The sequence below is a fragment of the Dunckerocampus dactyliophorus genome, chromosome 4 (genome assembly GCF_027744805.1).
Source record: "Dunckerocampus dactyliophorus isolate RoL2022-P2 chromosome 4, RoL_Ddac_1.1, whole genome shotgun sequence".
Classification (NCBI taxonomy): domain Eukaryota; kingdom Metazoa; phylum Chordata; class Actinopteri; order Syngnathiformes; family Syngnathidae; genus Dunckerocampus; species Dunckerocampus dactyliophorus.
Genome location: NC_072822.1, coordinates 2109652 through 2133849, shown reverse-complemented (window position 1 = coordinate 2133849; position 24198 = coordinate 2109652). Strand labels below are relative to the sequence as shown.

Genomic DNA, 24198 nt, shown 5'->3' with positions numbered 1-24198 from the left:
CGCTCGGAGCAACCGGCTGAGCGCATCAGCCTGGGATGATGCGCTCCATGCATGCAGGCGCACCAAGCCGGACGGCTGTGCTCAGATTGTACATGATTGGTTTTTTGTTGGTTGAGCATCCCTTCTTCTTCTTCTTCTTCTTCTTCTTCTCGCACGTCTAATGCAGAGACGATCGGGTACTCTTTTGCTTTCCCCGCAGCGTGCAGATGTTCTTCAGTGAAGCTTTAAAAGTCACAAAAGGTAAGTTCTTGCATGCACTTTGAAGGCATTGTTGCGTTCGTTGTGGTAATGCTTGCATCGTGTGAGTCTGGGCATCATCAGGTGCGTGCCTCTCTAGCGCACATCTTGCACTGTATGCCCACTCTCACGCACTCATTTGTGCACAGAGCGCTCTTTGTGCACACGTTAGAAGTTCACTTCCCACTCTCTCCGTCTCTCTTTTGACATGCGCCGCCCCTGTCGTCCCCAACACGTCTCACACTGAAGGGGATTTTGATGAACATGATGTGCAGCAATTAGCAGCCTGGGCTGTTTGCCATTTGTTGGTTAAAGTTCAGCTGTTGACGAATCATTAGAAATGCATGCAGCGGCGTGGAGTAATTAGGGTAACCATTACTTACACCAGGAGGCTGAAAGGGGACCAGCACGCCGACGTTAATCTTGCTGACATCCAGAAGATGGTGCTTGTTGTTGCATGTAATCTGTTTCCTGTATTTATTCTTTTACATTTAATCGTTCAATGTTTTAGATTTTCCATTTGTTTACCTTGTTTAATTTTTATAAAAAATTTCTTTCATTTTTTTTGCCTCTTTTCTTTCGCTGTTATTAAAAAATGGTAACACTTCAACACAGGAAGTGAACAAACTATCAGTATAGATATATAGAATGGGCAGATCATTATCTATCTATCTATCTATCTATCTATCTATCTATCTAGCTATCTATCTATCTAGCTATCTATCAGTGGAGCAGGGCAGTGATAGTAATCGGCCAGTAAAACTGCTCTTCTGTTGGGAGATGATGCCATGCATGGATGATGCTGGTTGTCCATGATGGAAAGGAGCCTCCTCTGTGTCCTTTGCTCTGCCACAGATGCCAGGCTGTCCAGCTCAGTGCCAATGACAGCCTTCCTTCCTCAGCAGTTTGTCCAGGCGTGTGGCTCCTTCTCTTGAGGCTGCTCCCCCAGCACACTACTGCATAGAGGAGGGCAGTAGCTACCACAGTCTGGTAGAAGATCTGTAGCAGCTTCTTGCATACATTGCAGGACGCCAGCCTTCTGAGAAGTACAGACGGCTCTGCCCTGTCCAGTTTATCATCCAGATGCACTCCCAGGTATTTGTAGGTGTGAACCCCCTCCAGACAATCACCTTTAATGAGAACAGGTTCTGGGTGTGTCCTGTTTCTCCTAAAGTCCTCCACCATTTCCCTGGTCTTGGTGGAGTTGAGGTGCAGGTGGTTTGTGCCGCACCAGTTGACGGAGTTTCTGTACTCATCCTCCTGTCCGTGGCACATGCAGAAAGGGTTGGATTAAATGGATGTTGGATGGACGCACCATCCCCGCTCAATGGTGATCCAAATTGCGGAATTTTTCCAACTCAAACTTCTCATATCAATATTTACTATTGATTAATTATTTTTAAAGATGTCTTTATTGGACGCTCTTCTCCAGCAGATGTCTGCAGCTGTGTGCCTGTCTGGCGCCTCGATGTCCTAACCCCCTCACTCAAGCTCGGCAACGTCGCTCATAAAGATGGCACACACCATTGACAGACATCAGGTCATGACGTTGTAATTGTTTTTTTGCCCAGGCATAGACCTGCGACCCACTGAAAACACACTTTTGGGTCACAACCCACCAGTTGAGAATCTCCGGTTTAAATAAGCTCGGCTTCTTCCTACTCCTTTTTGTGCAAATGCAAACACGGGATGTACGGCACTTTCTTAGGCATGCCGGAAAAACAAATAAAAGTGGAGAACTTGATCCTGCTTGCAGCTTTGCTTTGATTCTCAGGGGATTAGTGTGACATGCAGCAAACAAAGACAACAAGGAAACGCTGCAGTCAATTTATATGGAAAGCAGCTCAGCTTATCATTTGGTGACAATTCATAACGTATATGTTGATTACTCGGGGTTTAATTGGACACCATTATTACTGTTGGGATCATTTTTGGGTACAGCAATGCACAACATGAACTGATTAGCATTTGTCCAAACAGTTTTAATGTGTTTTTTTCATGAAACATCAAAAAGGGCAAAGCAACTCCATAAGACTGGCACTTTTTTGGTGTCAAAGATCTACGTTCTACTATGAATATAGAAAATATATATATTCTTACTATTATGAGTATTTATGTGCGTTATACATGTACAGTATATATATATATATATATATATACATACGTACTGTACATATATACTGTATATATATTACCGATATACAACAAATGAAAATGATGATGCAAAAGACAATGCAGCCGAAGTCAAGGCGACATATTAAAAAGATTTCAGCAATGGACGCATGTTCCATTTCACCATGAAATAACGGTTTACGAAGCGGATGTGTAGAAAACACTGATATCTGTAGTGGAGTTCATGACGCGACGCAAAGCCATCAAGCAATACACTTCTTCTCTACATAACTGGCCGCTACAAGTGAACAGATAACTTTTGTTTTAGATACAAGCATCTTACCGCTGAGTTAGTTTATCCGTAATCAGAATAATAAAGATGAAACGCCGCAGGGGAGCAAGAGCGAATCAGGAGGAGAGCTTAATGTCAGCTGACATTAAGATGTCATATGGAATCTACAAAGTGATGTTTACTCGATCGACCCAAAATACCATGGCGATCTAGCGGTAGCTTGCGATCGACGTAATGGGCACCCCTGCCATAGGCGGACAACATAATGTCCGGTTCCGGTTGCCATTTTGTAAGCTAGCTAATATGATGCTAAGAAGGAAGGTGATAAAAAAAGAACAAAAACATTAGGAACACAGTCGGACTCACGCAGTGCATTAACGACACGACAAGACGCGTGCTATTTTGCACGCTAACTGGAGAAAGCACGCAAACCGTGGCAAAATTGTGGTGTAAATTTTCAACGTGGACTGAAAAACACGCTAACCGGGGCGGACGCTAACCGAGGTTCCACTGTATGTGCAAGACTATGTACAAAAATGATGGGCGCGGGGGAGACTTCTTTGTTACCATTTGTAGTCACATAAATAGGCCATTGCTTTACATTTTCATTTTTTTTGGTGCCCTCTGGAGACTACGGTGCCCTTAGCATTTGCTTGTATTGCCTAATGGGCCATCCGGGCTCTGGAGAACCATGAGCTGCACCGCCAGCGAGAGACAGTACACTTCATATCGGCTGCCCATGAATGGATTTGCAACGTTTGTTTCACAGCCCAGACTGGGAGAGCTCACGACAAAAACACATGGCATGAAAATGACGCTGGCAGTGGGTGGAAAGTACAACAGCAGCAATAGAAAAGCAATTCGCGGACTACTAATAGCTACTAAACGGCTTCATGGGAGAGTCATTTGTGAGTGCTTGTTAATGTGTTGACAATCAAGCATTTCATTTTCACACTACTCATCAAAAATATCAAAAAAGTAGTAGATATGAATAGTCTGTAATAGGGGATGTTACTTTGGAGTTTTTACCGTGAGATCATGGAAGGGAAGACGCTCTGCACGCTCCATAAGTGTCTCCATAAGCACTCTTGTGGAACTGATCAACTTATTGTGTTATTTCTATCATGTATTATGACTTTATTCCCAGAATGTTTTGAGTGTATTCCCATTTTTCCCCCAGCCTAATTTTCCAAAAAATTGCAACTTTATTTTTTTTTCTTTCTCACAGTATTACAAATAAAAAACATATTTTTTCTTGAATATTTCATCCTTATGCTACTAAAATACATTCTTTTTTCTCATAATATTACGGGTTTATTCTCATAAAATTGCGGCTGTTTTTTCCATTTCTGCTGTTTTTTATTAATTAAAAATAACAGTGTTCAACTATTTCAACTTTCTTGTAAAACCTTGTTGTATTCTTTATTCTCATAATATTTTGCCTTTATTCTCGTAACATAACTTTTTCTACAATAATTACAACTGGATTTGTTATTTTTATATAGTATTACGACTTAAAAAAAATCTTCAATTTGTCAACTAAATGCTACTAAAATGACATGACTCTCGCAAAATTGGGACTTTTTTCTTTAAATGAAAACGTCTTTCTTTTAATATTTTGACTTTATTCTTGTAAAGTTATTGCAGGTTTTTCCATTTTTTGCAGTGGCTTTCTTCACTTTTGTTGCTGTACTTTTAGAAGGTGCCTCGGACCAATAAAAAACGGCTGCGGGCCGCAAATGGCCCCCGGGCCAAACTTTGCAAAGTCCAATAGCGGCAATAAAAAAAGCAATTTACAGACTACTACGTAGTAGCGTGGCTTGATTGGAGAGTAATTTATGAGTAACTCACACTTTAACATCATGCTTGGTTAGCATATCACATCTGCAGCTGACAGACTGGCAGAGCTCCATGCGGCATTTTAAGATGTGTAGCGAAGCCTGCTTTTGATCTTTTTATTTTTTAACTACACTAAGCTGTCTTCCTTGAAGTGGTGGGCGTATGCACAGGCTGCAATTTGTGCAGCTGCTGGAGTGTACACAACAACAGCAATGATGGATAATTACAGTATAGTGGTTGGTCATTGTCAGCACTGCCGCACAAGGACCTGTCCACCCCCAACGGCCAAGTGGTATCGAATGGGCAGAAAACATGCTGCAGCCACGGGTGCCCCCCTCTTGTCGACAGGGAAATCCATGAAATAGTGGCGAGCCAGAGATCGACGAGCGGCTGTGAACTATACACGGTATCCGTGTAATTGCACTATGGCAGCCTATGGAAAGCCTGTCAACGCTCCTCTGGGACATCACGTGCACGCCCAGTGTAGCATAACAGGATTGTCATTGAGTGCAGAGTTCTTCTCGAAGCCGCCGGAAGTGCGTGCTGGTGTGGGTTTTATCATCTGCTCTGGCACCCAGCACGACTCTTACATTTGGGAACACTGCAAATTGTCTTAAATGTGTACGATATGCACGGTAACGTCTCGAAATTATCCTTGATAATTCTGAAAACGCATACTCCGAATAATCTTCCATGTCAGCAACAATTTTAGTTGTCTTATGAACACAAACATGGACGTTTGCTGCATTAAACATTCTAACTTGTTTTTGCGTGTGTGCGTGTGTGCGTGTGTGCGTTAAACACCAAATCATTTTCAATGTCGACAAAAACACATACCGTCATTTCCGGAATGTAGAGCGCCCCGTTATGTAAGCCGCACCCACTAAATTTAAAAGAAAGATACATCTACAAAGTGCAGCTATTGTGTTGCGCAACTCTGATTGTGCTAGGTGAGTGTGTGTGTATTTTTTAAAACGCCTCTATTACCCCTTTTCCACTGTACATGTTTTGAAGCTGGTTCTCAGAGCTTTGCTTTTCCATTGTCACGGTTCCACAATTGGTTGAAACTAGGGACGTCCCATATTGGCTTTTTTGCCAATAACCCATATGCCAATATTGTCCAACTCTCAATTTCCGAATCCGATATCAACCGATACTAATCTTTTTCTTGAGTAAAACTGTTCCAAAGTAACAATACTCTTAAATGAGTACAGTTGTTTTGTTGGCTACTTCACCCGTCTCTAAGTAGATAATTCATGTATTACATATTTTACGCTATATAAGAATACATTTGTGTTTCTTGTGCCTTGATTTATGGAAAGATTTCAATTAGTAACCGAGGTTACATCCATCCATTCATTTTCTATGCTGTCATTTTCTATTCTATCCTAATTAGGGTCGCGGGGTATGCTGGAGCCTATCCCAGCTGACTTCGGGCGAGAGGCGGGGTACACCCTGGACTGGACTGGTCGCCAGCCAATCGCAGTAAGCGAGGTTCCACTGTACATACTTTTAGGATGTAACACAGGAAAACAAAGACAACCTCCTGTGTTCTATTCCCTTTTCCATCACAGCCTATATGCAGCGTGCATACAGCACCGCCTGCGTTTCTATTAATAAACCATAAAGATGGCGGACTTTAAAGAGCATACACCCTAACTTATTCAGTTCCTTGAACCAACCAATCACAATCATGTTTAATGCATTTCAAGTGTGCGGCTCTGAAAGTGTCAAAAACATCTTTACATGAGCGAAAATGGCCCGTAATGTGCCGCATTATCGGCGCTAATCACGCATTCACAGCAGCGATAAATGCTCAATAATTCACGATGCGAGCGCTCGCGGGTTTGTTTGTCCTTGAGTGGGATAAAAGAGAGGCTATTCAGGCGACTTCATTGTGTTCGTTTTCGTCAGCCCGTATGTGGGAAGTACTTTTACTATGTTAGCAGTCGTCTTTGTCACCTTTCTTCTCGTTTGAATAAGACCAGGGCCGCACAGTGGCCTAGTGGTTAGCGCTCCGGCTTCCAAAAATATGCATGTTAAGTTCATTGGAGACTCTAAATTGTCTGCAGGTATGAATGTGAGTGGGAATGTTTTTTTTCCTGTATGTGCCCTGCGATTGGCTGGCGACCAATCCAGGCTGAACCCCGCCTCTGAAAGTCAGATGGGATAGGCTCCAGCATACACCTGTGCCCCTGGTGTTAAGGAGCAGGGATGCTATGCATAACCGAACGGCAAGGGACATCGCATTAGAATGGGTTGGTGAACAGGTAGCGGCAAATCGAATTGTGGCGCTCCAAATTTGTTTGTGGCGGGCCGCAAATTTGAACGGAACGTATGGGAAACACTGTTTGTAATTTTATCGCAAAATATGCAAAATAAAAGCACACTAATGCAGTACAACAGTGTAGTCTTCTTAAACCAAAAGTGTTTTCATTGGGTTGATGTCAGGGGTCACCAACCAACGGGCCGGGAAACTTTCAGGCGCAATGAAAAAAAACAACAAAAAACAAAAAAACACTTAAAAAATACATTTGTAAATAACTACGTCAAATTTTATGTAAATGCAGGCCAATTTTGGAAATAGGGGCCACTATTTTTTTTTTAATCCCCAAATTTTGCGTGTTTTTTTTTGTGATTTGTTAAAAACGGCGACTCCTTTCTTCGACGGTCCTTGAACGCACCATCGTGCATGTGGTAACTTTCTCCCACGCTGCACAGGTGGACTGCTATGGATTTTTACCATTTTTCTACTGTACTGTATTTTTACCATTTTTCTTTGACCTCATATTGGGTCCCACATGCTGATACTTTGCTATGCTAATGTGTGTGTTTGTTCTGTTTACAACCTCAAGTTAATTCATGCTAGCATACTGCCCGTTACAAGACAACAAGTCCAGGCTCATACTGGTGGATGGTGGGTCTGGATTCATTATTCATTTTGTGCTTTTAATTTGATGTTGTTTGTACTGCTGTCTTCCTGACTTGGTGGATTATTTCCAGCCTTAGTTGTCAGTCATTCTGATTATGTCTATCGCGGACGGTGGCGGCTGTCATTGATTACTTGCGACAGGAGCGATTTGCATTAGTGGATCGCACACAAATGTACGGGTGAGCAAGCGTGCTGCGGGTTTGACTTTTTGATTTTTTTTGTGTTTATTTTTAATATGAAGTGTCGGTTGTCGCTGTACTCAATGACTTGGCTACGTTGGCCACCTCTTCCAACGGTGCCAAAGGAGGGGAAGTGTACCGAACTCGCTCACACTAGCCTTACATGCCACAGAGTGCGCCCTTACCCTCGCGTGAGAGTGTCTTAACAGTGCTATGATTGCCTGAGAGCTTGTTCACAGCCTTTCAAGGTAATTTCATAAATTCCAGCAGAAACCTAAAGAGCTGGGAATAATGGAGCCTCGCTGCTGTTGTCTGCTGTGAACCTCATAAAAAGGTCAAAGCTTTCTCTCTTTGAACACGGTGGGATTGTTGAGCTCCATAGGCAAGGCCTCTCACAGCCCGCCATTGCTGCTGAGATTGGACGCAGTAAGGCAGCCATTTGAAACTTATCCAAAGATCCTCTGGGTTATGGACTAAAAAGTCCGGGGGTAGACTCAAACAGAGCCGCAGGATCCCATTTGCTGTCTGTCAAGAAATGAAGGTTGTTAGTGGTGCCGAGTGCAGTCCAACATCCATCAGACGGCATATGCGGATAACGGTTTTAACACCAAAAAAGGTCTTCAAAGGCCTCGACCCCTTCAAGGCCACACGGTTGGGAGTTTGGAATTTTCAAGACAGCACCAAACAAAGGACATTGAAAGGTGGAAGGAAGTTTTATTCTCTGATGAGAAAAAAATGTAACCTTGACCGTCCTGATGGCTTCCACCGTTACTGGCATGACAAGGAGATCCCACCTGGGATGTTTTCCACACGGCGCAGTGGAGGGGGTGCCATCATGATCCTTCATTGGAACAATGGAGCTTCAAGTTGTGCTAGGGCGTCAAACGGCAGCTGGCAGATGGCGATGTGGAGATGTTGCAGGGGGCATCCCTCATGACTGAAGGCCCTCGTCTGTGTGGTCATGACTGGCTTTTTCAACAGGACAACGCTGCACTTCACAAAGGACTTCTTCCAGAGGAACAAGATCACTCTTTTGGACCATCCTGCGTGTTCCCCTCATCCAAATCCAACTGAGAACATTTGGGGATGGATGGCAAGGGAAGTTTGCAAAAATGACAGTGGATGCCCTCCGTGAAGTCATCTCCACCACCTGGAGCAACATTCCACTAGGCTCCTGGAAACACTGGCATCAAGCATGGCCAAACCCAATTTTCAAGTGAATATCAAGAATGACGCAGCTTCTCATTACTAAGTCCTATTTTGAACATTTTATTTGTATTTTAGGGGGGTTTAGTCTTTTTTGCGCGATGGTCTTTAGATCACCTGAAGAACAGCCTATGTCAGTTTCATGGTTGTTTGCAATAAAATGCTTATACTCTGATTTTTTTGTCCCACTCCCATTTAATCTTTTTGCATTTTGAAGTTCTACTTAGAACCTCCTTAAGTTCCAAAAGTGTAAAACGTAAACTCTTGCAATTTTTCAGCTGGTCTTAAATTTCTGATCAGGCATGTATAGACAAACAGTCATTCACCAGTTAGCCAAATGGTCTGCAATTAGCCTAACATGCTAACCACTGGGCTACTATTACAGCAGTGTGAATATGTCCTGGTGTGAGGCTCCAGCAGGGCTGCACTGTGTGCTCCTACCACTTCAGTTCAGTTCACAACTTGTCACCTACAGCGAGTGCGCTTGACGTGCCTCTCATGTTGTCAGTGTTACTGAACTTTCCTGTACTTTCACTGTGAGTACTCGTAATTGTGCCGAGAGCGAGCTGGAGGCTTTCAAATCCACTGGCCGTGTGATAAATTATACACATGCCTGGATATAAATGGAATTTAAGGGCCGCATCACATTGCGCTGACATATGAGCAAGAGAGAAGAAATTGTCAGAAATTGACATCTTGTTTGACATTTTGTTGTCACTCTACCGCCCGCGGCCACGCTGCCCCCAATTAGCTCTAATTTAAAGGATCATTAGGTTGGAATTTAACCTTTGAATGACAAGATGTTTTCCTTCAGGGCATTAATAAAGTATAACAAGTCAAACATGAATATTTAAGCTTGTAATAAATGAGGCGTGCATCTCTGCTGTTGCTGCTGACGGTAGCGCTAGCCGCTTGTACTTGATAGTAAAAGTACGTTGCAAATGTACAGCTGCCATCTGAAGCTTATACAATATATAGATATTTCCATTTAGACATTGGCTATCGATATTCCCATACCGATATCTCACTTTTATGCCAATATCGGCCGACAGCACTCCCTGGATCGGCCAATGCGTGAGTCTGAAATTGACATGTATTGAGCGAAGCTGCCTATTATTCAGCTGTACGTGTACCGTGTATATGTGGAAGCGATCTGAAAAGACTTTGTTGCTGATTTTTTTTAATGATCTGTGTGAAGTTGGTGATTCATGCAAACATCCAGCGATGGCAAACAGGGAAATCATCTGCCAGCCTTGTTCACTGTAGTTTTCTCAAAAGCACCGCGTTCGGTACTACGAGCAAAGTTTTCCAACTGACTTTGTATCACCAGCCAACTTGGAAGCTGGCAGATGAAAAAAAACAAACAAAACACCGGCAGTGACCGACGCAACACGAGCCGTTTTCAACTCTGCCTTGTTGATTGCAACGCGTTCGTAACGAAACAAGTCTACCAACTAACTTTAAATATCATACAAACGGAAATCGAGCGGAATAGAGAACGTGAGATGGAATGGAGGCAAGAAAGCAGAGCGTAACTGTCTGTATTGTGTCTGTGTGTGAAAGCGTGACAGGCATGGCTTCTCTCTCTGTCTAGGGAGGGGCGGTCGCTGTGTGTGACTGGCCAGTCACAGAGCGTGAAGAGTGAACACATAAGTAGTTACCCAATCAGGATTTTCCTTTATCACGATTACGGATAAAGACGTGCTGTACTCATTTCGTGCTCGTGCTCGGCAAAAATGCATTATCCGTAAGGGATATTCGTTACTGGTTGTGGTCGCCTCACTCACCACTGTGAGCTCTACTGTATTGGATGATGTCGATTGATAAGTCTCTTCTTGGAAGAGTTCCATCCTATGTTCTCTGCTTCAGAAATCAAGGAGAAGGAGAACTGAACTGGGGAAAAGTGCTTTTTGTTTTGCTGCCCCCTCCGCTTAGAACGCTATACAGACTAAAATGAAAATGTCAGAACTGGTCTCATTTGAAGCTTTTTGTTGGAGTTGACACGCTAGGCAGCGAGAACGCTATCAGCAAAGCTTGCGTTTTGAAATATTACCGTCCTTAAAAGTGTTGCATTTCCATTTCAAAATTGTTGAATTTTTGCCATTTTTATTGTTTGTAATTTGTTGCCTTAAACGTTGTTGAATTTTGTATTTATTATGATGTGTGCTGCTCTTGGCCAGGTCGCCCTTTTAAATTTGATCCTGATCTCAGTGGGACTTATCTGGTTACATACAAGTTAAATACATGAAAAAGATAGCTGCGTTACCAATGATGCTTTTATTGTGAATATGTAGTAGCGATGAGTGATGTTGTTTTATTCAATATGATGGAGATGACTCTTTTTCAAATTTCCATTCCATTTCCAATACCGATACTTTGTGTGTACCCCATTACAACACGACTCATACTGGCCATTTAACACCTTCAATGTGCATTTTTCATAAGATATTAGGCATAAAACATGACCATTTTTACTATTTTCAAGCACTGAAAATTTCACAGATTTTCAAGTCATCAGACTCGAGTCATTGATGTCAATGTCCAAGTCGAGTTGCGAGTCTTTGATATTGTCAAGTCGTGTACAAAGTCATGAAAGTTGTGACTGAATTGAGTCTGGCTGGAGGACGAGTCGGGTGGCTCGAATGCACGCCTCTGGTGATCCATGTATAGATACTAGAGTTGTCAACCATAAACCGATGCGAGCAGATATCTGGTTTGACAAGCGAGAGATGCTTGTCCTGGATCGATAATAATCAGCCATCAGTCCTAAGGTCAATGGATTGTGGAGACATGCAGTGGGTGTCGCAAGACTAGCAACCGGTTGACGTGGAGTCCGTCTGTTAAACAACGCAAGAGCCTGGGCTCCCGCTGAAACGATTGTAGCTCGGGAACGATTTTCAACTCATCAGCAAAACATATGGACACTATTGTAACCTAGGCCGCACGGTGGCCGAGTGGTTAGCATGTTGGCCACACAGTCAGGAGACTGGGAAGATCTGGGTTCGAATCTCCGCTTAGGTGGACTTTGCATGTTCTCCCCATGCATGCATGGGTTTTCTCCGGGTACTCCGGTTTCCTCCCCCATTCCAAAAACATGCATGTTAGCTTCATTGGCGAGTCTAAATTGTCCATAGGGATGAATGATTGTTTGTCTGTATGTGCCCTGCGAAATGTAACCATCGAATCGCTTGTATCCAATGGTTCTGTTTTTAAAATATATGGTTTTTGAATGGTATCGTAAGCCATGTATCTAGATATGGAGTCCTCTACCACAAAGAGATTTACATCCCTAATCGATGCCATGGAATCGATACGGCCATCACTGTGTGGTACTTCGGCGCTCGCTCGACTGGAATGTAAAAATGAGCCAGTGCTACTTTAATCAGTCGTGTTCCTGATATTTTTCTTCCACTCTACTTGAGTTAGCATCGTGATTGACAGGAGGTATGCTTTAAAGACTGAACTCTTCTCCGTGTCAGACAGCGCTTGTGTTGTTTTAATGATGAGTGCATTGATGTTCCACCAGTTCTCCATTCCAAGCAGTGTTTTTATTCGAGGAAAATACCAATAACAGTCCTGGTATGCTTACCACGTCATTCTATTGCTTTGAAATGACACACCCAGTTTTTTCCTTATTGAAGAGTTGGATATGCTTCCTCCAGGCCAATTTGTCATGAGTGATTTGAGGCTCCATGAATAAAAGATGGCTGGCGTTGCAGCAGACTCCCCAGTAATTAATCCGCTCCCGGCTTTCTCTTGTTTTCTCCCAGGTTTAAAATGAACCAACAACTTTGGACCAACACGACTCCGACTCCGCCGTACGACAACTGGACATTTTACAACACCTCCTCGGAGTACGTCCTCCCCAGGAGCAACATCACCTATGTGGGATTTTACCTCCACCAGCCGTCCACGGCGGCCATCTTCATCGTGTCCTACCTGCTCATCTTCCTGGTGTGCATGGTGGGCAACGCCGTGGTGTGCTTCATCGTGCTCAGGAGTAAAAACATGCGCACCGTCACCAACTTGTTCATCCTCAACCTGGCCGTGAGCGACCTCCTGGTGGGGATTTTCTGCATGCCGACGACGCTTCTTGACAACATCATCACCGGTAAATACTCGCTTTGAAGTGCCTCGTAGCTTAACTCCGTTGTCGTGTGGAATCGCGTCTCGAAGCAACGGAGGCGAAATGGAGCGTGCTGCTCGGGCGCAGCCAGCAGGGGCTCTTGTTGATTCAGTCTCCACTAGTTTGGTGTGGAAAGAAGCGCATGGGTTATGTGACAGGTATCAAGGTGTAAACAATAGCCATACAAGATTGATTTACCAGGAAATATCCCCGTTTTCGATCAGTGGAATGTGTCAAGTGTATGAAAAGCATGTCGCTCCAAATTTTTGGACCTTTTTCATGATCGGAACTCCAAAGACATCACGCAAAATAAAAAACGTGCCCTTTTAAGCAAACATGACTTTTGAATTGCACATTCTAACAGTACTATCTGTCCCGAGAGTTTATGGCCACCAAATGTGGCAACAATCTTTTATCTCCCTCACTTGTTTGCTCCGCTTTTGAGAGAAGAATCTGTCTTTCATGACATTATGAAAAAAACCTCCTTCCTCGTGGATATGATACCGCCTGTGACCCAATCCTCGGTTTGTAAAAAGAAAAAAAAACATCTTAAATTCTTAGATATTATTCTTATTGCACCTTTAGATTCAGCCTATAAACTGAGTGCATTTTTAGTGTAATAGCTTCTCATAAAAGGCCTCCTTGACACTCTCACACAGCACAACTACAATTGCACAACAACTCACAAATAACCCATGGAAAAGTACTGATAAGAAGATCATAAACAGACACGCTATCAACATAGCTACAACCAGTTCGAGCCAGTCTCATCAGCCAGTCATCGGTAGAACCAGGAAGATGGGCCAAAGCCGGGGTGTCCACACTTTTTCCAGCGAGGGCCACATAGTGAAAAAGGAAAGGATGCAATTTTGCCACTTTGATATTGAGCGTAGTAAGGTTGGTGAGCGTGGTAAGCGTGGTGAGCGTGGTAAACGTGGTGAGCGTGGTAAACATGGTGAGCGTGGTAAGGTTGGTAAACGTGGTGAGTGTGGTAAGGTTGGTAAACGTGGTGAGCGTGGTAAGCGTGGTGAGCGTGGTGAGCATAGTAACATACACGGCGAATAAAGCTGATTGGGATTCTGATTGTTGGCTTTCCATAATATTACCACTTTAAAAAATATGTTTTTTCTTTAAATAATTCAACTTTATGCTACTAAAATGACGTTGTTTTTCCTTTTGTTATGTTACTCTTGTAAAATGACGACATTTTCTTGTTAAGTTACTAATTTTTTCTCTTAATGTTTCACTTTAAGTAAAATGACTGCTGAATTTTTTCATTTTTTCTGTTGTTTTTTCATTAGTTTTTTTTTTGTTAAATTATATTTTTAGAATATGCTGCAGATCAATAAAAAAAAAAAAAACAGTTGTGGGCCACAAATAGCCCCCGAGCTGCATTTTGGATACCACCGTGCCTTACAAAGGCTACTTGTCTCGAACTTGGCCTGGATTCGTTCTTTATTATGATTCTGTTTTAGAATGAAATCATCCCCCGACATGACGCCCTCTATGTCACGGTGTGTAGAATAGGATATTTGCATGTACACCCACTCTTTTTGGTCACATTTGACTTCTATAAGAGCCTCATGCGTTTGATACACTGTAATCCTGACATACTGTAATGCTTTACTCATGAATACTTACACTGGTGTGAAAAAGTGTTTGGCCCCTTCCGGATTTCTTAGTTTTTTGCATGTTTGTCACACTTAAATGTTTCAGATCATCAAACAAATGTAAATATTAGTCAATGACAACACAACTCAACACAAAATGCACTTTTTAAATGAAACTTTTTATTATTAAGGGAGAAAAAACATCCAAAGCTACATGCCCCTGTGTGAAAAAGTGATTGCCCCCTAAAGCTAATTAAGTGGTTGGGCCTCCCTTAGCAGCAACAACTGCAATCAAGTGTTTGCCATAACTTGCAATGAGTCTCTTCCAGCGCTGTGGAGGAATTTTGCAGAATTGTTGTCATTCAGCCACATTGGAGGTTTTTCCTTTTTAAGGTCATGCCACAGCATCTCAATAGGATTCAGGCGAGGACTTGGACTAGACCACTCCAAAGTCTTCATCCATTCAGAGGTGGACTTGCTGGTGTGTTTTGGATCATTGTCCTGCTGCAGAACCCAAGTTGCTTTCAGCTTGAGGTCACCAACAGATGGCCGGACATTCTCCTTCAGCACAATTCATGCTTCCATTTATCACAGCAAGTCTTCCAGGTCCTGAAGCAGCAAAACAGCCCCAGACCATCACACTACCACCACCATATTTTACTGTTGGTGTGATGTTCTTTTTCTGAAATGCCAGATGTAAAGGGACATTTCACTTTTTCCCACAGGGCCATGTAGGTTTGGATTTTTTTTGCTCCCTGAATAATAAAAAGTTTCATTTAAAAACAGCATTTTGTGTTTAGTTGTGTTGTGATTGACTAATATTTTTACGTTTGTTGGCTGATCTGAAACATTCAAGTGTGACAAACATAAAAAATAAGAAATCAAGAAGGGGGCGCTTGACAGCTTAGGAGAAAAGCTTCACTACACTACCTGAGCTCAGTCAGGTCAGGTGGGAAATGTAAGTTTGACTTATTACGTTGGACAGAGTTGCAGTGTACAGTATATGTAAAAAGTGGGCAAAGCTCGCAATATCGCTTCTTGAAGGTGTGACAAAAATATTTTGGACAACCTCTGAAACTTTGCTGAAAATGTTTCAAAAAAAGACATTTTTACTCCTCATGTAGCTCACTGTTTGCAAGTCAGGCACGTCGCTGCTCAGGCGCCTTGCTGAGGCTGCCTTCTTTATGGGAGAAGTGTCTTAAAAAGGACGTACAAAACCAGAGTGAATCCTTTGATGTTCTAAAAGACCCACAGGAGTCCAAGGAGTCCTGGCGTTGCAAACCCTAACCCGCTTAGCTGTGATGCAATGCAGCAAGTCACCAACATCTCCAAGCGTCCCTGAGCACCGACGACACGTGAGCCGAGAGAGGCGCTGCACATCAGCCTCATACGAGACATTGGTCTTAATTAATAAAACAAATGCCACTCCACTCCACATTGGCAAACAAGTACTAACCCCCCACCCACCTCACGCATCTAATTTAGCCATTAGTGAAATGTCAAGAGGAGAGATCACTTCAGCCCCGCGTCACTGGGAGCCGTCGGTCAAGTAGAGGCTTTTATCTCCGATATCATATTTGATGATTATGTCGCACAATGCTTTCATTTGGCAATAATGAGGGATTAGTCATCTCAGGCCGCCATGGCGAGGAAGAGATGAAAGGAGCCAATGACCTCCAACGATTATCATGGCAGCGCATTCAAATACTAACCACACAACAAGCGTCTAAACACACAGTTGGGTTGGTCAGGGGCCTCTGGGCAACATGGTATGTGCCCCGAAAAACAACTTCATGAACTTCTGTATATCATTTATGCTTCATATCATCATTCACGCCATTTTGCGGTCCATCTTTTTGTCCATTACACATTGATATTCTTTTAATGACCATTAGGGGGCGTGCTGGTCATTAGAAGAATAATGACCTTTAATGACAGTCAGGAGATCTGTCCTGCTACTCCAGTTTCCTCCCACATCCAAAAACATGCATGCTAGGTTAATTGGCGACTCTAAATTGTCCATAGGTATGAATGTGAGTGTGAATGGTTGTTTGTCTATATGTGCCCTGCCATTGGCTGGCCACCAGTCCAGGGTGTACCCCGCCTGTTGCCCGAAGTCAGCTGGGATAGGCTCCAGCATACCCCTGCGACCCCAATGAGGAGAAGCGGCATAGAAAATGGATGGAGGGATGGACGGTCGTTTGTCTATATGTGCCCCGCTATTGGCTGGCGATCAGTCCAGGGTGTACCCGCCTCTCACCCGAAGTCAGCTGGGATAGGGGATTTTTTCAATTAAATGAAATTGAACTAACATTACATGACATTATCTCAAATGAAAGATAATTTAAAAATATATTTAAAAAGCCCCAAATATAATACAATGCAACCAAATAAAAAATACATAATTTTTATATTTTATATGATTATTTTTGTTATTTTATTATTATTTGGGGCTTTTTTTGTGTCAATACATTTTCATTAGGCCACTGCTTCTCAAATAGTGTGGCGGGCACAATACTGTATGTGATGAACATCGATTACTTTTCCTTGGAAATGGGAGCTAAAATTTGAGAAGAAGCTGCAAGTTAACGGCAGGCATAGCCGAGGGCAGCTATGTTGGGGTATCAGCTAGAATTAGCAGCGCACTGGCTAGTCATCAACACATCAGTAAAACATACATACATTGTCGCTATCTAATTTATCTTATTTATTGTGTATTGTGTGAAACTATGACGGGAACAACATGAAATTAAAAGCACAAAATGAATACATATACAGCCTGGACCTTTTTTCCAAAGAGGACGCGTGCCACAAATATGCACATTAGCATCAAGAAGGTCATCAAATCTTACCTTTATGCATTCCCACATAGTATCAGCATTTGGGAGCAAATATGTAGTGAAAGAAAAAGGGTTCAAATACATTCTAGTAGTCCATCTGTGTGAACTTGTCTTGGAGATGAATCAAGTGTGCAGGGTGTGAGAAGGTGCGTTCAAGAACTGTAAAACACAATGGGACAAATCGCCGCTCGCATTAAGCATTCAAAAACTAGGGGATTTCTAACTGTATATTATTTTTGAACCCACCATCCAACAGTACGAGCCTGGACTTTGCTTTTCAATGAGGTTGTGTGCTGAACAAATGTGCACATTAGCACTCAATAAAGTAATCAAATTGTACCTTTAAGCATTCCCACATAGTATCAGCATGTGGAACCAAATGTGAGGTGAAAGAAAAAGGGTATAAATACAGTATAGCAGTAGTAGTAGTACTGTAGTAGTACTGTGCAGCGTGGGACAAAGTTAGAAGGTGCATTCAAGGACTGTCAAACAAAGTGGAACATTACAATAGCATTAGGCTAGGCCAGCCGATTCCATGAAGAAAAACAACATGATCAAACTTGCAGCTCCCGTGTCTGTAGCTGGCTGACTTTATTTATATGTGAAGATGTGCAGCAAAGCTGCTCGGGGTGGGTCAGAGGCAGTATCACGCTTGGGAGGAAGGAGGGTTTTCCCTTCTTGGTATACATTTTGCCATTCTTTTTGATTTCATGACAGTCAGGCTTGACAACTGCTCAGTCCAGTCAGTTCACACTTTAAAAAAAATCATCCGAAGCAAACGTAGCCGAAACCAATAAAATGGCAATATCCGTTGGGAATGGTCAATCTTATCTTTCCTGTCAACAGGATGGCCGTTTGGAAGCCTGGTGTGCAAAATGAGCGGCATGGTTCAAGGCATCTCCGTGTCTGCGTCCGTCTTCACTCTGGTGGCGATCGCAGTGGACAGGTACAGTGGCCACGCGCACATGAACACGAGGACTCGCTTAGATTTGTAATCGGTGCCCACCCCCAAGATCCCCAAGATAGACACCACAGAAACCTCATAATTCCCTTAACGTGTTTAAAACGTGTGTTGGTGTGACTCGTGGCTTCCTTTTCTGAATGGAAGAAATGTACGTGACCTTTAACTGAGGTATAATTTCTAGTACCAAAATGTCGTGCTAAATTGAAGAGGGTAAAAGGGGACTATCCCAACCCCTGATTGATGAAACCATCTATATAGACTAGGGGTGTAACAGAGCATGTAGTCGTGACAGGATTTTTCAGTACTGACACTCTGGTTCAGTTCAGCCATGTACTCAGTTCCTACACGGTACACATTAAGTGTTAGGTGAGGGACAGGAAGTGCGAATGCCTTGCGATTCCCATTTCAACAGATACCTGGGAATCGGTACCTGCACTGAATCAGCACCAATTACTAGTTTTGCTTTTTGTTTGGTACCTATTCAACCATGACCCTATAAAAATAAAGGTACATACTGAACTGTGATTATGGCGTTCCGTTGCACCCCGAGTATAAAAGCATGTGCCCAGACGTTAGTGCATGTACGGTGAGTTGAATTAATGAAGCCAGCCTTATCGCCACTCTCTGTCCAGTAATCAGTGCTTTTTTTCTTCAGCTCATTAGATCCTGGTTATGTGGGATAATGTTTCACTGTCATGGTTATACTTTGCCCAGTGTGCAAGGAAACAAATAGTCTTGTTTAAGAACAGCGCGTGGACTCGAAGAGATTTAACCTTGCAAGGAATTTGAGACAAGACTTTTTTATGCACAGCCCATATTTTGAGCTGAACCCCCCCACCCCAAGCTCTTACAAAGCCCAAAAATATTTAATTTGACAGTCCTACATTATTCAATAAGACAAAAGAGCAGGGTTGTCCCACTTATTGATCATCCCCTGTCTACTTTTAGGCCAACATTTACTGTCCATTGCCTCGTCACTCAAGATGACAGCTAACACTGCTTAGTCATCTCTGGTAACATTTTCAAGAGCTACGAAAGTTTTTAGGCGTTCCGTCGGTGGCTGACCCAGAGGTTTAGCAGGCACTGGGGGAGTGACAGCTGCTCTCAGAACTACAAACCTGACAGGGATGCTAGCATGCTAACACCCACTTGATCTTTCCTGTCACTCTATCACATGTTGTTGACCTTACTGGAGGGTGTCTGGCCCCACGGGAAAGGACACATGGGAGCTTGGAGAAAAGTCACAGTCATCTTGAATATCAGTCAAGTACTTGATTGGTATTGGATTTGAATGTTTAGATGCAGAGATCGACTCTTGTCTGCCATTTTGCCACTCAGAGAGTCTAACGTGAACTGTAGCAATGTCAGTTTAAGAGCAAAATCCTTCCTCGATGTCCTGAAAGCCTGTCTTTGAAGTCACTGGGCTGGTTGCAAACTGATTTTGAATCCAAATTCCATAAAGTTACAATGCTTTTTCCCAAAAGTTATCCAAGGTACCTGGGTTTGATTTACGGAATGGGATCGTATTTTCCACGGTGCACTGAGGAAACCTTTATCTCAAGGTCTTTACAGGTTTAGTGTCTCATATGGTCTAGCGGCCAGGATTCCTGGTTTTCACGGTGGCACATGTTCAACTCCCGGTATGTGAACACTTCTCGAGAATGAAATGCAATTGCATAGACTGACATTCAACCCAAGATACCCTCCTGATTGGGTTTTAAAATAGAGTCTCATTTTGTTCTGTTCCCCATATGGTCTAGCATTTAGGATACCTAGTTTTCTGTCAGGTGCTTTCTGTCAGCTTCAACTCAACGGTCTTTTTGGAGTACATCAGAGAGAGTCATACATTAACCTGAAGGGGCTGAGAGTTAACGCCCATATGGTAAGTGCTTGTATGTCCCATATGGTCTAGTGGTCAGGATTCCTGGTTTTCACCCAGGTGGCCTGGGTTCAACTCCCGGTATGGGATCACTTCTTAAGAGAGGCAATTCAGTTACCTCAACTGGCATTCTGGCTGGCTTTTTAATCATGGTGTCATTGTGCCCTGTTCCCCATTCCCCATACACCCTTGCATTTAGGATGCCTAGTTTTCTGTCAGGTGCTCTCTGTTCAACTCAAGTGTCTTTTAAAATGTATCAGAGAAAGTCATAAATGTTAGAAATGTCAGAATCTTGACACTATCTTCAGTAGAATTCTTGAGAAGCAAATGAAGCGCTTGGTCTTGAACCAAGGATCCTCCATATTCAAGGTTCCTGCATTGCAGTGCATACACAATTTTAGTGAGGTTGATGAACCAGTTTGTGTGTGCTGTTGAAGGTCAATGCTTGGAGAAGTTTGAGAAAAGTAACGCTTGGAAACAGGATTCAACAATAATGAACCTTGTCTCCCATATGGTCTAGTGGTTAGGATACCTGGTTTTTTGTAGCTTACTTGTTACCTTGCTGAATGCTAATTTTTCAGATTCCAACCCCGCGGTAGACCACAGTCTGGAAAAACGGCTAATTGTTGGAGAGGTCCTTTTAAGCAAGAAATCAAGCATTTGCAAACGTCACAGTGTTCTGACACCATTGAAGACTGGACTCTTCTAAATCATGAGATGTTCCTTCTTAACATTGGTTCCTGTCTACTTTCTGCACTACCCTCCATCACCTCACCGTCTTTTTGTCCTTTTGCAGATTTCGATGCATCGTCTACCCATTCAAGCAAAAGCTGACCATATCCACCGCCACCTTGATCATAGTCATCATCTGGGTCCTGGCCATATCCATCATGTGTCCATCTGGCGTGATGCTCCAAGTGACACAGGAGCAAACCATTCAGGTGTTGCTGGGCTACGACAACAAAACGACTCCTTTTTACTGGTGCAGGGAGAACTGGCCCAACCAGGAGATGCGAAAGATCTACACTACTGTTTTGTTCGCCAACATCTACCTGGCGCCGCTGTCCCTCATCGTCATCATGTACGCCCGCATCGGCATCACTCTCTTCAAGACGGCCATGCCCACAGGGGGCAAACCGGGTCACGACAACCGCCACACTGTGTCCAAGAAGAAGCAGCGGGTAATCAAGATGCTCCTCATTGTCGCTTTGCTCTTCATCCTCTCCTGGCTGCCTCTGTGGACCCTCATGATGCTGAGCGACTACGCCCAGCTCAGCGAGCATCAGTACAGGATCATAAACATCTATATTTACCCCTTTGCCCACTGGCTGGCTTTCTTCAACAGCAGCGTCAATCCCATCATCTACGGGTTCTTCAATGAGAACTTCAGGCGAGGATTTCAGGTGGTGTTCAAGTTCAGCCTGTGCACGGCCGACGGCCAGCGGAGGAAGACCTACTCACACAGGCTGCAGACCAACTCCGTGCTGCCGGCCAATAACGTACAGACCTCCCTGGAGCCTATTTCTCTGAACAGCCTGGAGAAGACCAGCTCCAGGCGAACCCACCATGTCACCGAGCAGGACTTGGTCATGGAGGACCTGGAAAAGGGTTCTTGTAGCAGTGGTGGGGTGACAGCCGTGTCCATTTGAATAAGAAACAGCCCTCCGGGTGTTGGCTTTGAGGTTTTTAGTCCTCTGACCGCCTGAGTGGCAATTTTCTTTACTCGCAAAAACAGATTTAACGCAGGAAGCTACCTCCCCTGAAAAGCCATTTGAGCCGAAAATGAAGATTAGTTGCCGGGTTCTAAGGCGCATTCTGAACATATGAGGGGCATCAAATAAAATGGATTTGGGTTTCACGTCCTTATAGCACAAACAATCAGGGTTGCAAAGTGATACCTGTCTGGTAACTACAGTAGAACCCATTTAAGTCTGTGCTGTTTATGTCGACAACATCTACGGTCCACCATGTTCTTCGTATTACTAAAAAGTGGCCGCTTAAGCTATCGTCGACATAAATGTCAACATAAAATTGGAGTCCCAAAGGGGTCGTACAAGTCTTTATTTCAGCTTGTGCTGTAGTTTTGTTAACATCAACCTTGTCACGAAGCAGCAGTATAACAAGCAACATAACTACTGTCTGATTACACGGTATTACGATGTGCACACAGCGCCTTCCTGTTCAGTGCAAAGTAAGCTTCAAAATAAATGCATGACAGTATTAACCTGGATTCGACCACAGCAGCAAACAAAATGCACCCATTTATTTTTTTTTTTTAGATTGTCAGCCACCATAAGAAAGATTTGTGACATTTGAGTTGGGAGACAGACACTGAAATAACCGCATCAGCTGCTATGAAAAAGTACAATCAAAATGAAATAGACACTAATGGAGGGAAACACACTGTCATAGGTTCAAAGCTCCTTTACTATTGCCAGTTCTTCTTATGTCTCTGGTCGGTTTCGCTTCTGTCGACGTCCGTCAGCCAGTCCGAGGTACACGGACATGAAAGGGTTCCACTGTAGTACCGACCGAAAACTACCGAATATGTATAAATGTATAAAGATGCATCAGACGTGGACAAAGCTTGCAAAGCCGATTTCAGTTGATTTAGTACGACGGCGTATTAGGGACACATTGGAAAAAAAACAAAACTAAGATTTTGAGAATAAAGTCGTAATTTTATGAGAAAAAAGTTGTAAATTTCCGAGAATAAAGTTGTACATTTATGGGTATACAGTTGTAATTTTTGTGTCATGGTGTCGTACATGTCAGAAGGAAAATACTCTTACGTCAGGCAAGCTTTTATTTATACTGTAATGTGGCAGCAGCAAAACAGAGCAATGAGTTTAGCGTGGCTAGCTAGCCCTTCTCACTTCCGCCTTCCTTGCCCCGCCCCCTCCACATGCCCAAGGCCAACGGTCACACAAGTCCCCCCTTTTCATAGCTGTCTCAGGCAATGCCTGTAACATAAAGTTACAAGTTTCTTCTCGTAAATGTAGGACTTTACTCTCGTGATATTACAACTTTTTTCTCATACATTTATGACTTTATTCTTGTATATTTACAACTTTATTCTCAAAATCTCAGTTTATTTTAATACTGCGTCGTAACAGGCATTGTGTGAGACAGCTATGAAAAGTGGAGACTTATGTGACCTTTGGCCTTGGGCGTAGGTAATATTAGGACTTTTTTTCTCGTAAATTTACAACTTTATTCTTGTAAATTTAAGACCTTTTTTTCATAAATGTATGACTTTTTTTCTCATAACTTTCTGACTTTATTCCCGAAATCTCCAATTTTTTTTTCTCTGTGGCCCTAACGCTCCGTTGTACTTTAGGATTAGTTAGCCAGCTTGCTAGCTAATGAACCAATGTTCATGAAACTTTACACAGGTGTGGTACGGTACTTTTGGCGTAGATCCAAATAAAGGAATTCAGTTTCACTTTAATCGAGGAAAAGGCTTCTTGAGACGTCATCTGTACTTCTGTGAAGAAGGTGTCGGACGTTTCGCTCCTCATCCGAAGAGCTTCGTCAGCGAACTAATAAGTGCTGGTAGCTTAGGCCTTAAATACAGTAAGAGTGGGCGGAATTGGTGTGCCAACACCCTCCTCCTATTGGTTCGTTACACTAAGCCTGGGCGGAGTAGTGGTATAATCCTATCCTGTTATTAACACCTCCGATAAAAGGGAAGTGTCGCTCCCTGAATTGGGTATGAACGACTCTGATACTGGCTTGTTAGCTTCACTTTAACAGTGGATTCTAAGTGGTACCCCCCATCTATTTATGTCTTACGTTATTGTCTTATCTAACAGGAAGTAAGTAGCCTGCTTACTAGCAATGGACGGATAAACCAACAATAAGATGAGCCATGATTTGTATATACAGCAAATGGGCGTCCATATTTTTAGGCGATGGGGAAGGCTAATTCTAGATTTTCATGTGTTAGCACTCCACTCCACGCTGTGACGTCACAAGTTGG

The 24198-nt window shown here is 43.1% G+C and overlaps 1 protein-coding gene and 1 non-coding gene across 4 annotated transcripts; both read left to right on the top strand.

The window, feature by feature from the left end:
- Positions 1 to 10: 10 nt before the first annotated feature.
- On the top strand, positions 11 to 22951 carry npffr2a (neuropeptide FF receptor 2a). Of its 3 annotated transcripts, XM_054774476.1 has the most exons (5): positions 11 to 240; positions 5877 to 5965; positions 12568 to 12908; positions 18220 to 18319; positions 21013 to 22951. In XM_054774476.1, exons 3-5 carry the CDS (start codon positions 12575 to 12577, stop codon positions 21863 to 21865), a joined length of 1287 nt encoding a protein of 428 aa, XP_054630451.1. In that variant the 5' UTR covers positions 11 to 240; positions 5877 to 5965; positions 12568 to 12574; the 3' UTR covers positions 21866 to 22951. The 3 variants fall into 3 exon arrangements, with proteins under 3 accessions (XP_054630451.1, XP_054630450.1, XP_054630452.1); XM_054774475.1 differs by lacking the exon at positions 5877 to 5965; XM_054774477.1 differs by lacking the exons at positions 11 to 240; positions 5877 to 5965 and adding an exon at positions 1168 to 1332.
- On the top strand, positions 20235 to 20306 carry trnae-uuc (transfer RNA glutamic acid (anticodon UUC)). Its single transcript has one exon. It is a non-coding gene; the product is annotated as a tRNA-Glu (tRNA).
- Positions 22952 to 24198: the final 1247 nt, after the last annotated feature.